General features: G+C 39.3%; 1 protein-coding gene and 1 long non-coding RNA gene across 2 annotated transcripts in view; one reads left to right on the forward strand and one right to left on the reverse strand.

Moving 5' to 3' along the window:
- Nucleotides 1-15,120, forward strand: part of LOC144994264 (uncharacterized) — an 83,556-nt gene that overhangs the window by 54,898 nt on the left and 13,538 nt on the right. The gene's annotated exons all lie outside the window — the stretch shown is intronic.
- desi1a (desumoylating isopeptidase 1a) lies at nucleotides 6,083-14,596 on the reverse strand. Its single transcript, XM_004071762.5, has 6 exons — nucleotides 14,386-14,596; nucleotides 14,136-14,157; nucleotides 13,788-13,857; nucleotides 13,573-13,682; nucleotides 10,735-10,857; nucleotides 6,083-7,836 (listed from the first exon to the last, which is right to left on the reverse strand). The coding sequence occupies exons 1-6, from the start codon at nucleotides 14,471-14,473 to the stop codon at nucleotides 7,746-7,748; spliced, it is 504 nt and encodes a 167-aa protein (XP_004071810.1). The 5' UTR covers nucleotides 14,474-14,596; the 3' UTR covers nucleotides 6,083-7,745.

Raw genomic sequence — 15,120 nt, forward strand, 5'->3', positions numbered from 1 at the left:
CCCGGCCGCATCCCAGAATCCTTTGGTGCCATTAGACCCAACCTGCACTTGATCGCCACTACAATATGATGCAGCTTTCAAGTTAAAAGCAATCGTTAAAAGCAGCTTGAAAAAATCCACCATCACCAACGGGTTTGGAAAAGCCGGTCAGCTGCTGACAGAAAAGCTGCAATCTGCAGCTGGGCTGCACGTCAATATGTGGGAATAACATCAGCCTTTATTTTGTCGGGACACGACTGGAAACACAAATTGACGTGGTCGTTTTAACTGTTTCTAAGGACTGAGCGGAATTTTGCTTTGAAAAGCTCACAGCCTCCGTGTGAGCTGGAGACATGTTCTCCCTGCTGCTCGTTCACATAGAGCTGCGGGGCTGATGGCAGTCTGATGGCTCCCCCATGTAACAACGCATCCGCCCCTCATCCACAAAACGTACAGTATCAAGTCCGATTGCTCTGCACGGACACGATTCGCTCGGTCCACCGGCGCAATGGGGACGAAGCGCTCCTCCTTGGAGCTGCCCTGGCCAGGGGTGTCGGAGAGGATAGGAAGGGGAGACAAGGAGCGCGCGGGGCGAGCGCGGGGCGAGCGCGGAGCGCAGAGGCGCCCGCGGAGCAACAGTGTTTGTTGTGGAAGGAAACTTCTGACGCACGCGCCGCGCTGAGGCGCGCGCTTTTCAGTCGCCGCTTCTTTATTGTACTGGTGTATTTTTTTAACCAGCCCTGTTACTCCCATAATACTGCCGCGACACAAGCGGAAGGAGAGATGCTCTCCCGTTTGCCCCTCCATGCACTGCTGCTCCTTGCTCATTCTTAAACACGTACAACAGTGTGGCGAGCCGGGTTAGACCCGCCTTTAGCCCCTAAGACTCATGGGAAATGGGGGATCGCGGATGTAAATTTCCTCATCATAACTGAGGGATGTAATGTTGATTATATGGTTACTGTTTGTAATTTTATGTATGATACCTAGATTGTCAATAAGTAAAAAAACTAAAAAAAAAATAAAATAAATAACCATAACTGAGGAACTTGTGAACAGAATAGAGGTGCATGCTGTTTGGCAGATGTTGGTGTATACAAATACATGAGCCTGAGGCAAAGCTGTCTCCTCCCACAGTGTGCTAATGAATTGCGCCTAGTCTGGGAGTCAGGATGTGATTTGTCAGGCTGACCATATCGTGTAATGCATGCGGCTTGTACTCTGATGTGGCTTGTGTATGAACAAAAGAAGTTAAACACGTGAAAATGAATGGGTGCTGCTTGTAATCAGGTGCGCTCTATAGTCCGGGAATTACGGTATATTCTTTTAAAATATGAGCCCTCGTGGACCCTGAGGTCCTCTGGCACTGGCCTCTTAGTTGTTCCTAAGGTGAGGACCAAAACTTATGGTGAGGCGTCGTTCTGCCATTACGGCCCTCGCCTGTGGAACAGCCTGCCGGAGAACCTTAGGGCCGCAGAGACTGTAGAGGTTTTTAAGAAGAGGCTCAAGACCCACCTTTTAAATTTAGCTTTTAGTTGATTTTAACTGCTAATTTATTCTATTAGTTTTAGTATAGGCTATTTTATGTATTTAATTTCATTTTATGCATCTTATTCTCAGTTTTATGTTTTTATATATACATCTTATGTCTTTAATTTTAGTATCTTATCATGACCTTCTAGCCCCAGTGTTTCTTGTGGGGATCTTTTCTGCCAGGGCTTGCCGGCTTGGCCGGCAGTTGTTGCTGCAGTTGTCTCCCTTGCTGGGGCAGCTGGAGTCTAACTTTGCAGCTTCATGGCTGTAAAGTGGACCCCAGTGTTGTCCCAGTCTGGGTGGGCGCTGTGGCGATGCTCCCATGGTCGACCTGGCTCCTGGTATGAAGAGATTCCCAAATACCGTTTCCTCACAACAGAGCCAAGCCCTACTTGTTGGTTTGTTTGCTTATTTATTTATCTATTTATTCAAACTTGCATAGTCAATATTCATTGTCATGGGTCATGGGTCATATGTTTTAATGGAGGGGAGTGGGAAGGGTGAAGGGTGGGTTGGGTTTTTACTGTAATGTTGTGTGTTTTCTGTTTTTAATGTTAAAGCGCTTCGAGCTGTGCAACATGCATGAGAAGCGCTATATCATAAATAAAGTTTGATTTGATTTGATCTAAGATAGCACAAGGGTTAAAGAGGTTACGACCTAGCTTGACGTTGGCCTTCAAGGTGAGAAAGAAGGTTAAAGTTGGTCTTTAGAGTCTTTGACAGGCTAATTCAGCCTTTCAACCAAAGAAGTGCTTGGGTTGTGTTTACTTCCTCTTGGGAGCAGTGAGTGGCATACAATAAAGTTAGCCTTCTCTACAGCTTTTGTTCGCAAAAATGTTTTTTTTTGTTTTGTTTTTTTGCTTCATCCCTGGTATTTAACATGGTGAGTCACACAAACATTCACCAAAATACAGAATTTGTATGGCACTTCAATGTTTTTGAAATGATATGTTGAGTATATCCTGGTTCTCAGTTAATGTTGGTTACTTTTCTAGAAATAACAAACATTAATTTGGTCTACTGTGTGAAATTGGGGTTTTCTAACATGATTTTGAGCTTTTAACATTCATTGCATCCTTCAATCTCTTGTTGAGATTGTCTGTTTTTGATCTTCTCTTTTAGCATATAGAAGTGTCCTAAAAATGGTTGTCCATTTCTGGTACAGAAAAGCCCCTTCAAGCAGGTTTTGTTTTACAAAATATTTTAATGTACTTTTTTATTCAGATAATTTTTGTACTTTAATCTAATTCATATTGTTTTAATATTTTTTTGGCTGTTCAAACTGTTTTTCAGTTGATATATTTATATCTATCTTTCCAAATGTTTGAGGTGCTTCACTAAGTAAACGGAACTCAGTCTGGACTTCATGTAACATTTTCAAATTTTCAGGTAGTCTGCATTGTTGCTTATTTCATGTAAGGGTTAATGGCCGACGAAGTGTGCATTATTACTTTTTAACGCACGCCGTGGAAGCCTGAACCCTCCAACGCGAAGCGAAGGATGATTGCTTCGATAAAAAGTAATAATGCACACTTTGAAGGTCATTAACCCGCTTATACCATGGTCACTTACAAAAGCGACAAATATTAACCAGTTTTTAGTCCTTAATTCTTCTTTTTTTTCCCGATTTGGATCGCTTTTCTCACAAAAAGCTGCACCGCACCACGTAACAAATAGTCCGCGTCGTGCCGCACCACCGCTGCAGTCAAGATTCGGCGATATATGCTTATCTTTCCGATGGGTTGAATAAAGCATCAGTTCAGAGAGAAAGTTGCCATCTTACCGCTTGTTTTTGTCCAAATGATGAAGCAAAAGGTTGTTTTAAAGAAGCCGGCACAATGATACAAAACATTTAAGCTAGGTGACCAGAACTTCTTTTTTCACCGTGCGGTTATCAGGTTTATGAATATCGTTGGGTCATTTTGCTCCATAGAATATTTTCTGAAGTGTGTTCTAAACAAAAAAATCTCCAAATTGGAATATTGTTATTGTTTGTAAGTTATTATGAATTTAGGATATTTTCTATACAAAGATGACTAATAACAAGCACTAGAATCCACAAACCTGCACAAGTTATTATTGGCTATAAGATGTCTGAGGTGCTCCATATCATGTTTTTTTCCACTTCAGGCATCAATATTAAAAACTAACTTTGGTGCAAAAACACACACAAAACAAACCATTGTGCAGACTCTGACTGCTTGTAGCTAAGAATGGCAGTATATGCTTCTGGTCACTTGAGTTCTTAAGGGAACCATTAAAATCTCCTTGTTTTATCTTTTCAGACTTTTTTTAATCTCTTCGTAACTCTTGTCCCTGCTGGACAAAACACATCACTTTCAGCCTGTCAACAATCCCAGCAAAGAATGTGGGAAGTGCACCTACCTTCAGGCAGCTCCTTTTTTGTGTTATCAACATTACCGCGCAGTGAACCAGCCTTTGCCTAACAGAGACAGGTTAGACTCGGAGAGGACGTGATTTTATGGATCATAGGACAAAACTTCGGGTCAGAAGGTCAGCTGATTAATGCCTAACAGAAGACACCAAAATAGAAAAATAATTGCTGATGGACTGAATTTGTATGTCGCAAAGAGTGGGGGACATTCATCTATGATTAAAGCTGACTGCTTATATATTGGTTTGTCACACCATCGCCTTGGGGATTAATAACATATAATTCAATTGCATGGACTTGCCTTGGATATGTCCACTGACAATTTACTGCCTTAAACATAATAATTTAGACTTTTCATTATTAAACTGCTGCATATTATTCATCATGCACCCTCCAGATGTGCTCTTGTTTAATCATAAAAATAACTTTGTTTTACTATTTTATGAAAGGTGGAATCCTGACACCAAGTGGACGGACAACATCATTACATCTCAGCAACCAAGGCCAAGTGGGCCCCCATATGGTTTAAAAGTAGGCAGAAAATGTGGGCACCAGATGGGTTTGTCCTTAGTTTCTGTGGTGGCCCCACCTATTGCCCACGTTGGCTTGAGTGGACACTCAGTGCTGTCCACCGGCCTTGCTGGCTGGGATTTTGTTTTCACTTTGTATTATCTGGCCTGTGTGGCAGGGAGTTGTTTTTGGACCCTAGGGAATTCACAAGTAATTACACTGTGTAGCATTGATTTGATGTTCAATGTTACTGTGGGAAAGCCTGGAGTTCTTTTCGACCAGAATGTCTTTCACCTTACCATTTGAATTAATTGTAGATAAGAAGAGAGATGCAGAAAAGGTTGTTCAAATATCTCTTCCTCTAATATTTTACTGCTGTCCTTTGTGAATTATGAGCTTGACATGGATACTTCTGCAGTAGAGCACCATGCAGTAGTGCAACATTGTTAGCCAAATATTTAAAAACAAACGTGGATTGCCAATCTCCATCATTTCTTAAATATGTTAAGACCACTATGTCATAGTGGTCAGCAGATAGAAGTATGAAGGTCCCTAAAATCTCCTGCATTGACCTAACTAAAGTGCAGTGGACCAACATCGGCAGATGACATGGCTTCACAAACCACAACTGACTGAAAAAAATTACACTTTAAAAAAACCTGGATTTTTTGTCTCATCTGAACTCCTTCAAACTAAATTCACGAAGAAATCCAAACTGAAGGAGGAGTTTGAAACACAGGGCAACAGTAGACCTTCATGTACCTGAGGGGTGTCCACACCTATTTGGCATGTGAGCTACTTTGAGACAACAATGTCCAAAAGATCTACCCCTCTCTCTCTCTTTCAGTCATTTTAACGATCCATCCAACACCACATGAAGGCACCATTTCTCTAAATTTGTTTTTTTTTCCCTGAGGGTCATCAACCAATTGGTGCAATTGGCACAAAAAATTAGAAAAAAGTGACAATTATGAAACAAAAATTCCAAAATTTTCTGCATTAAAATCTACATATTCATTTTCAATCAAAATTGATGTTTTTGTCCAGCTTACGAGTTATTTCTTTCTCTCATGGGGTAGATTAAAACACTCCAAGTTGCTCCTGGTTTGGCCCTTCTGTCAAGTTTTAAAACCCTTTCTGGCCAATGTTTCACTAAGTTTGCCCAGCCCTGGATTAGATCATTCAAACATCTTAATTTGGGAGGAAAACATGTAAATTAATAATCTTTTCTGGCTATTTAGCAGCACTGTGACAAGCAGATGCGCAGAATTGTTCCATCTGTCCTGAAGTCATACAGTACCTCAGGTAGAACAGATCAGGTAAATCATCTGCTCCACGAAGACGTGAATTTGCATTAATCAGTTCTCAAACGAACTTGTACCCCAAAAATTTGAGGGACTTTGTTTTTCAGAGTGACACAGTTTTTTACTTTATTATTTTCTCCTTCATTTCAGTATTTATGTCCCACAGAAGATACATTTTTTGCTCAACATAACTATTGCTACATATATTATTAGTGTAGAATGACATCAGATCAGTTTTATTTATTTTAAAAAATCAAATTAAGTCTTTTAATGCTTCAAAATGACAAAATCTGGTTTGTAAACTATTAAATAATGCTCATTTTGGGAGTTTAGAGGGAAAAAAACATCAAAGGTTCTCATATTTGCAGTCAATGGCTTTAATGTAGATTTACAAAAACAAATGTGCAAGCAAAACAATGTGCATAAATATACTTATGGACAGTTTTACCAACTAAATCGGGGAATTAGTATCCACAAACTGTCTTAAAATTTGCAAGTTTACATTACAGCAAGCAACAAAAACAAGTAGAAGCAACAGCGGACGAGTTTAGAACTACATTTCAGTGGTCAGGTTTGCATTTCGTAGGAAAATCGAACGCAAATTTTCAAAACCCAGAGTTCAGTCTCCTCAAAGGGGGAAGAAAACTAAATTAGTTTTTAGTTTGAAGTCAAAATAAAGTTTTAACGCCTTAACTAGAGATGCAGACTGTCTTCTTTATTGCACAAAAATGAACACTGGATAAACCTTATCCTTATTTCAAGTTCAGTGGGGTCCATATGGGATTTCTTTACATAAGAAAAAAGTGATTAACTGCTTTAAAGTAGTAGAACTCTTGCAGAGCTTACAGGCTATAGAGCTATACCGGAATGTTTCTGCACCTTTATGAAGCCTCAGCTCAGAGGTGTGACCCTCTGAGTGCACCGTGAGTTACTTTTTGACCCATTTTGGTCTTGCACTACGCCATTGCAATGTATGACAGCTGTAATTATGCTTTGGCGAAGCAGACGGGGGGCAAAGGCACAGAGGTGTGCGTTTTCCAGACACACTCTGGTGATGGTTAGAGGACTACAGCAGGGGGTCAACAATAATTTCATGGAAACCTACAACAGTAAATGTTTGGAGTCAATGAAATCTCAGCCTTTAGGCTTGATTTTTCTTTTTTATCTCACTAAATAACCAATTCTTGCAGTAATTGTGGATTTTCTAGATTTGCTCCCTCAGTGTTTAGGGTCAATCATGCTAAAAATGGGGAATTACAACATATGGAGTCAACACAATAGTCACAAATTGAAAAAAATAATAATAATTAAAGGTGCAAGGGAACTAATAGAAAACAAAGTGAAAGCTATAATTATTACATACTCAAAGAGGCAAAATGGAGACATGTTCAACATTAAAAAGACCAACCCCTCATCCCACTGATTATTAACATTTCCCCACCAAGGTCGGATAAATCCACTGCAGTCAGTTAGAAGTGTGGTCGGGAAAATGCGACAAAGCAATGATATTTCAGAAAATAATATGGATCAAAAATATTAATGTATACTATGATTTTTATCCTGTTCCTACCCTTAAAGAGATTTAAATAGCTTTCAAATAAATTCTAAATATTAAAACTTAAGAAACAAGCTGTTGTTCACAACAGAATTTTCAATGGCTGGACGCACTCATGTGCAGGAGGTATGCTGGTTTTAGAACTTATGTTTAAACTTGTTTTGTGCTCTAAATTAAGTCAAGAGCTTAATTTTTTAGAACTTAACTTAAAAGGATCAGTTTGGAACTGAATCTAGAACCCCATAATGCTGCTTTAGTACAAACAATCAATTAATAAATACACTTTTTAATATCAATTTTAAAGACAAGATCAGGTGCTGCAGTTTATTGCCGTGAGGGGCAGCCTTTCTTGACGGAGGTCAGGATCCGTCCGGTTGGTACTGTTGGCTCACATGAAGAGTAAATGTTAAGTCTTTTTTTCAGACTGACTACAATGAAAGTGACCTGGGGGGCGCACTGCTTTGTCAGGTTACATGTTTCTTCCCCCGTTGATGACATGACCTCCCGGGGGGGCAATGTGGATGGAGTCGAGGATGGGCCGCAGCATCTGCCCGAACGGCCTGGAGAGGAAACAAGAGTCAGTTTGATGTTCAGAGCTGAGGTAAAACAAAATGCGTTGAGTTAAAAAAAAAAAAAAAAAAACGTGCATGTAATTTTTTTACATCGTCTCACTTGCCAGAGGGCAGTACAGCACATCGCAGGTTGTCTCAACATTCATCCAGTGGCAATTTGAAATGCCGACTGAAAAAGTGACACATTATATTGGTTTTAAAGTATGTCTTTCGCTAGCTCTGTCCCAAAGAGCTAGCGAATAAGCAGTGGATGCAGTTTATTTTGCCAGAGTAGCTGACAGTACGTAGCAGTGAGGAGTTCTGTCACAACTACCCTTACGAGTGGATACAGACTCTCTGCAGGAGAAACATGGCTCCTTGGGGGCTCCTCGCTCGCAGTCTGACTGTTCGAAATTAGGAAATTACACAACCAGGGTGTAGTTTGTGGAGGCGTCTTATGGGCACTTATGCATCACCGGCACACCTTTTGCGTGCGGCATTTATGCGCAGTCAGTAAAGAGCCAGTGCGCGCACCTTACTAATGACTTGCAGGGCTCCAGACTGCGACTAAATGGTCGCATTTTGCGACCAAAATCTGAGTGTGCGACTGAATTTTACATCCAGTCACACATGTGCGAACAGTAAATTTGCCTCCCCCACCCTCCGTATTTTTTATACATTAAACATGGAAGGGGCACATCAATGATCAATGAAATAATCAATGAGAAGCGAGCGCACACGCACGCAAACACACGCACACAAACTCGCACACATACTCATGAGACGCGAGCGCACACACACGCAAACACACACACACACACAAACTCGCACACATACTCATGAGACGCGAGCGCACACACACGCAAACACTGGAGACAATCGAGAGCATGTAAACATCTGTGGGAAGCAAACGGAGACAAATATCATCACAGCCTGATATGTGCGTCTGAGCTATGAGTAAGTGAACTATTGATTCATTCTTCAGACCTGCGGTTAGTGTACCAGTGCCAGAGTGTACAGCAGGGGTCTCAACCTCGCGAAGCAAACCAAGGTTCGACTCATGTACGAACGGCAGCACACCGCTTCCGCGCGAGATGGTCAGCTGAGGAAAATAAATGTCCCACACCTACATGCGTGACAGCTAACGGGGCTCTGACATTAAACACGTGTGAGCGACAACACGATTCAGTCTTAGACTCACTTAAAACACGTGGGGAAAATGCAACGATAGACGTGTCTAAGATGAACCAGCGCCGTGCCTGGATGGTTGGGGTGACCGGGGGTGGGGGGGGGGTGAAGGCGAAGCTGCAGCGAGACTTAAGGAGGACAGGAAGTTGTAGTCCTTAACATTGAATTTACTTTTAATATTCCTCTTCCCCTTAGTATGATCTGTGATTTGTGATATTATATCTTTTATAATTATTTTAATGTTTTGTAATGTATGTAGCCTTTTTTTAATCAGTTGGCATATTAAATTATTTTAATTGATCACTGAACTACCAAAACCCATCAGGACACATGTCCCATAATGCATTATTTTTTAGTCTGTAGGGCAGCTTTCAGTCAGTGCAGTACTAAATTTCCAGCTGTGTTGTGTAGGTTGGCGCCTTGCTCCGCCCCTTTCTCGTGATATTTTTGTGATGATTGACAGGTGATGTTGGAGCAAAAACAAAAATATATGTCACACACCAGATATGTCACACACCAGATGATCATTATCAACACTGTACACCACTGAACAGAGAAACAACTCCACATCAAACAGATGCTCTCTTTTATAACACTGAGAATCTGTAGTCGGACGATGAGTGTGTAAAACAAATCTGCAGGGTTCACAAATGCTGATGCTGCAGGCCAACGCTCTAGTCTTTCAGCCTGTTTCCCCCTAAAATCTGGAGTTTTTGCAATACGCCTGGTTGTGATCGTATGAGATAAGTCAACTGAGAAGAAGAAGCCTAACCTTAAACTGGGAGGAGAATCAAATCTCGTTGTGGTAGACATGAGAGGAACAAAATAGACACTACATAGCAATGTGTGGCCTTCTTTAAGGGAAGGTTTTAAATAACTACATACTTTATTTTCTTTGACAAAATGGTGTTTGATTGTTCTAGTGGCACAGCAATCAAAGTGCACTCATCAATCACAGGCCACAAGACAAAGGTCATCTTTATCACCCCCCCCCCCAAAAAAAAAAAACATAAGACATTGCTTTTTAAATTCTTTCTTCTTTTAACATCTTCATGCACATTTTTTGAATTACAGTTTGTTCCACTAAAACTTTGCTTTGTGAGAGCATCACAGAGGTGCTTTTTCCATTTTATTTAGTTCACTTTAGTCTTCTTATATTCAAAAAGGGATTTCATGCAGGATAAATGTGTCTGTCAGTGAACTGTCCTCTTTTTAAACGAATCTTTTCTTTTTTAATCAACTTCTAAAAGTAAATTATGTCATTTTGATCTGAATCCACTTATGTTTTTTCTGCACCAAGAAGGCCGAGACAAATAAATAAGACAAAAACATTTGTTCACTTATGTCCCAACTGATCACAGAGCAGAAGATAAACAAGAAGAAATGGCTGCAGTATATTTTTGAAAATTGTTGGAAAAGCTTAAGCCTCATCTTTGCTTGAGCTCGAGGCAGTAATGCTAAAAGAATTTTTAAAAAACAGATAAAAGTCACGCTCAGTTAGTGGCAAACTTGCGTCTCAGCTGTGACAGGCCTTGTGACTTCAGCACAGTTCAACTGTAGTGTAGCTGGAGCTCAGAAAAATATATTTTTGATGAGAAGCTTTACCACAACTCACTGCTGCTTATGTGTCCTATTTAAGGAGACAAAGGCCTCAATTGTTTGATGAGCACTGTTGAAAAGTGACAAATTTGCCCCAAAGACAGAGAGTTTGAGACTCACGTGGAGAGGACTTCGGACGGAAGGTCGGTGATGTAGGACGGGATGGGCCTGCCAGTCAGAAACTGAGCCACTTCGTTGGAAAAAGTGTTGCAGTTGTGCTCGAACAGCCGATACCGGTCCCCTCTGAACACAGAAACCAGAGGGATAAGATAGCAGAATAACCATTCTTGCTCTGATACCCATTTTTAACATGTTCATGCTACTTCCAATTCAAGCTTTTCATTATATTTTTTTCTGTCGTGCAAGTTATTCAAGTATTAAGCTGACCAATCAGATATGTCAATGAAAGTACATGATTCCTGCTGGCCCCCGTGTTTAACGTTCAAAACATTTGACAGATTTTGTGTATCAAGTGGTAGGGGTGGGGAATTTGAATAAGTGCACTCCTGATTAATGAGAGTGGTTGTCTTAGCAACAGCGACTCAGACTGAATCGGAGCAATCATTGGTTACCGACATCTTCTCACTTCACGTCTTTGTCGATGTCCTTGTTGTGAAAAAATGCCGACTGAATTGACTTCATTTGGTTGGAGCAGGAAGTAAACTATTTTCTATGGGTGATGTCACACTGCCTCCGTCCAGTTCTCTCATACAGTCAATGCTACATTGTAATGCGCAACTACATTATTAATAGATTTTCTCACTCGGTTCTTTTTTTAATCTAGAAACAAGCCAACTGGGTTGAAGTCTTGACTGAAGGAACTCTGTTGCACTTGTTTGCTTTTCAGTATACTGTATGAGCCCTACTTACAGTTAATTTGGTGGATTTGTGTCAAGTCATTCAGAAGATACCAAGCCAAAGAATGTTGGAAAAAGAGCTGGACAATGTCCTTGCAAGTCACTACTGGTCAACAAGGATCAAAGACCTGCATTCCAAAACAGTCTTTGTCTGTTCAGCCATTCTGATGTGGGTTTAGATATTTGTTTTCTTAAAATAAACGTTTTTAGCCAAACGCCTTTTCTAATAAAGTGGTCCCTTGTTATATTTACCAGTTTTTTTAAACATCACACTGTGTCCTGATTGGCTGTTAACCTTGTCAATCAATCTCCTCTTTGTCTCATGTACAGAAGTTGAGCAGTTTGCTGAATTTACAGAAATCTTTATCGTGATCTTTGTTTTCATTCTGTAATACAAAACGTATTTTTCTACAAAAGGTTTGAACTTTGTACAAGAGAGAAAAGTGTGAAAATGTTCATGTTTGTCTGAGAAAAGTGTACGAAAGACGAAAGAACACTGTAGATGTTTTATAAAGGACTCAGGAGGTACTCAAGCTTGTTTACATGCACACCAAAGTTCCAATCATTATCCGACTTCTTAAACTATTGTGATTTTTTTCAATGCCCTTATATACAATAATGATATGTCAGATTGACACAAAAAGTTTTCTTTCCTAAAAGCCCAAACGTTCTGGCATATATTGCCCACCTTTATTAAACTGTACTAACGTAGTTTCCAAAATTATGAAATACAGTACAACATAGACCAGGATTTACTGATGATTGCATTTTATAGTCAGTACATGTTTCTCATGATTCCCAGCTATCAGATATGTCTGGTCACTTAAATGAGCTCAGTGTTGACTGTAAGGTGTCTTTGTCCAGATGTAATAAGACAACTAAAATTATTACTCTATTGCCTGCCTTACCATAAAAATGATGTTGTTCTGGTCAAATCTTATCTGATGATCCATGGCCTTGATGAGTAATTTAACTCATGGCCTTTATTTTAAAACCAGTGTGATTCAATCTACCGAAGTTTACCAGATATTCACCTTCATGGAAGATTGAAAACTGCAGTAAATGCTTCAAGTTTCAGAGTAATCTTTCTTACTGCCTTAGAAAAGTACTCACTTATAAATGATGAATCATCAGATATGAATTGTTACAAAGAACTTAACAACTGACAGAGGCAAAATATAAGGAAGACTGAATATTTATTTATATTAACAGCAAAGGCTGCTTTGTGTGTCTCTGTTAACTCACAAAACCCAAAGTAAGTAGGTCTGAAAAGCTGTTAATGTTAGGAAAACATTTCACAAAGGACTGATGATAAGCCGCACATGGCTGTGGCTTAGCATTTAAATCCCTCAGAGCAAGTTAAAGGCTACTTAGAATTTATTTGTTTTTCATTTTTTTCTTTTAAAAATGTAACTATACAAGAAAAGTTACATTTAGTTTAAACAAGGTTTTATTTAATTTTTTCATGATGGAACATCAATTTTAACTTAATAAGAGGATTGCATAAATGGAGGGAGTTTCTTCTCCTTTTCCACATGGTTGCATGATTTTTTTTCACCTCTTGATGCCTGAATTTATTTGAAATTATGAAAAGAAAAAAAAAAGTGTCCCCTATGTTTTTGTTTACGAGTAGATGCTAAATTAAGATATGCTTGAAGTGGAAGCGGTTTGATGGGTATTTGCTTTAAATGGCTTCAAGGGGATTTGATCAAATGTGCTCATTTTTTCTGTCGCTCATCTAATTTTTAACCATCTGCACAATATTTCTAATCAATCAATTTCAAGCTCCAAAAGAGCATATGGCTCACCCAAGACCATGTTGAATAACCAATATATTTAGGGTTATTTTTAGAGCAATGAGCCATAAAAACCTACTAAAAATAAGGTGAAAAATATTTAAAAACTGTACTGGTTGAATTAGACCTTCAAACTAATATTTTTAATCAAGACAGTGTATGCTCTATAGTGACCACAAGCACATAATTTATTTTTGTAAAAAAATAACAGTACTCCTTCATCATGCATAACTTTACACACGTCTCCTAAACAGCTGTTCTGTAAAAAGAAACTAAACTCGTAAGGTAAATGAATCTTTAGTGACCTGTATGTGCTTTCTCCTAGAGAAGAAAGGTATTCCATGAAGATGTCCTCTGTCACTTCAGTCTCTCCCAGGTCCACCACCGTGTCAGGAGGTCCCAGCATGGTGCCACCCTAACAAAAACCCCCAAAAATAAATGCTTTTTAAAAACCACAATTAATAGGCGCTTTACACTTTACAGCTCAGAGGATTGCTTTTGTTGGGACTGTTTTTCCTACCGGTGGACAGCTGGAAATCCCTTCCCCACCAAAGAAAAACTCCTCTCCATAAGCCACAATAGCTGTGTGCCTGCAAGACCAGGGTAAGAACAATTAAAACATTGTCTCTAACATGACTTTTTTTGTTTGTTTGTTTATTTTGAGAGAGATTAGCCCCAAAGACAGAGATTAAACTTCTAATCAGAACATACTGTAGGTGGTTCATTATCCCAGTTCCAACACTGTCTCGATCATTAAAGGACGGTAGCTGCTATTTACTGTATATTATTCAAACGTATAGTCCATAGGAAATCTCTTTACGGTAAAGTTTACGTGTTAGCATGTCAGCAAGACAGACACTAGACTCACCATATACCGTCCAGCTGTTTGCCTGTAAAAACAAGAAAATAATTGTAAAGCATGATAGAGATACCGACTAAAGGAATTTAGAATATTTTATAACGAAAAATAAAATAAAAACCGGGGTTAAATATTGTTTAATACATAGGCCATTTTACTATTAAAGCGGTCCTTTAAAATCAGTAAGGCTTTAATTAATATTTTTCGCTAAGGCCAAGTAACTAAGTAGCATCTAAATCTTCATCAAAAGACAACTTACCCAACATAATAGGGCTCAAATTGCGAGCCATTCCTCTCGAGAGATCATAAATGTAGAGCTGAATGTTGTGTCGCGTTGTGAAATCCATTATTTAAGGTCACTGCTAAGTTTTTTGCTTTCTTTTCTTTTCTAAATTCTAGCTAGCCGGTAAAATCGTTGACAGGACAGCACTACCACAGCAGAAACGCACAGCGGGATGATGTCATCACGCCTACATACGTAGGACGTTTCCGTTTTTACTTTTTCAAAATAAAATACATTTCAGCTGTGATTTCTCTGAGACACTAAACAAACCCATAGACCTGTGGGTTTCTCACTTTAATTTGAAGTTAACTCACGTCTTCCGCGACTTTGCTTGAACCATCATTAAATGACTTGACAATTTTTACTGTCATTTCTTTTAAATAATGGTAGGTTGCCATTATAAAAACATTTTAACCCTTGTGCTATCTTAGATGACCCCACCCTTAAATTGACGTGTTATTCCTACCATGACAAAGGTGGATAAAGGTGGAAAGATTTCATGTAATCCATGAACACCAGTGAAGATCACAAATCATTGAAGAAAATAGGTTCAGCGCCCTGTCTAGTGGGTCTAGATGACCCAACTCCAAAGGTTAAAGTGACTAGGATAGCACAAGGGTTAATACCTCAAGCTTTCATACATTCATGATGTCTCAATTTTTTAAAAAGATTTCCTCAAGATATTTGTGACTAAATGAAGCTCCTAGAAAT

The sequence above is a fragment of the Oryzias latipes genome, chromosome 8 (assembly GCF_053564925.1).
Source record: "Oryzias latipes strain Hd-rR chromosome 8, Olatipes_Hd-rR_3.1".
NCBI classification, from domain to species: Eukaryota; Metazoa; Chordata; class Actinopteri; order Beloniformes; family Adrianichthyidae; genus Oryzias; species Oryzias latipes.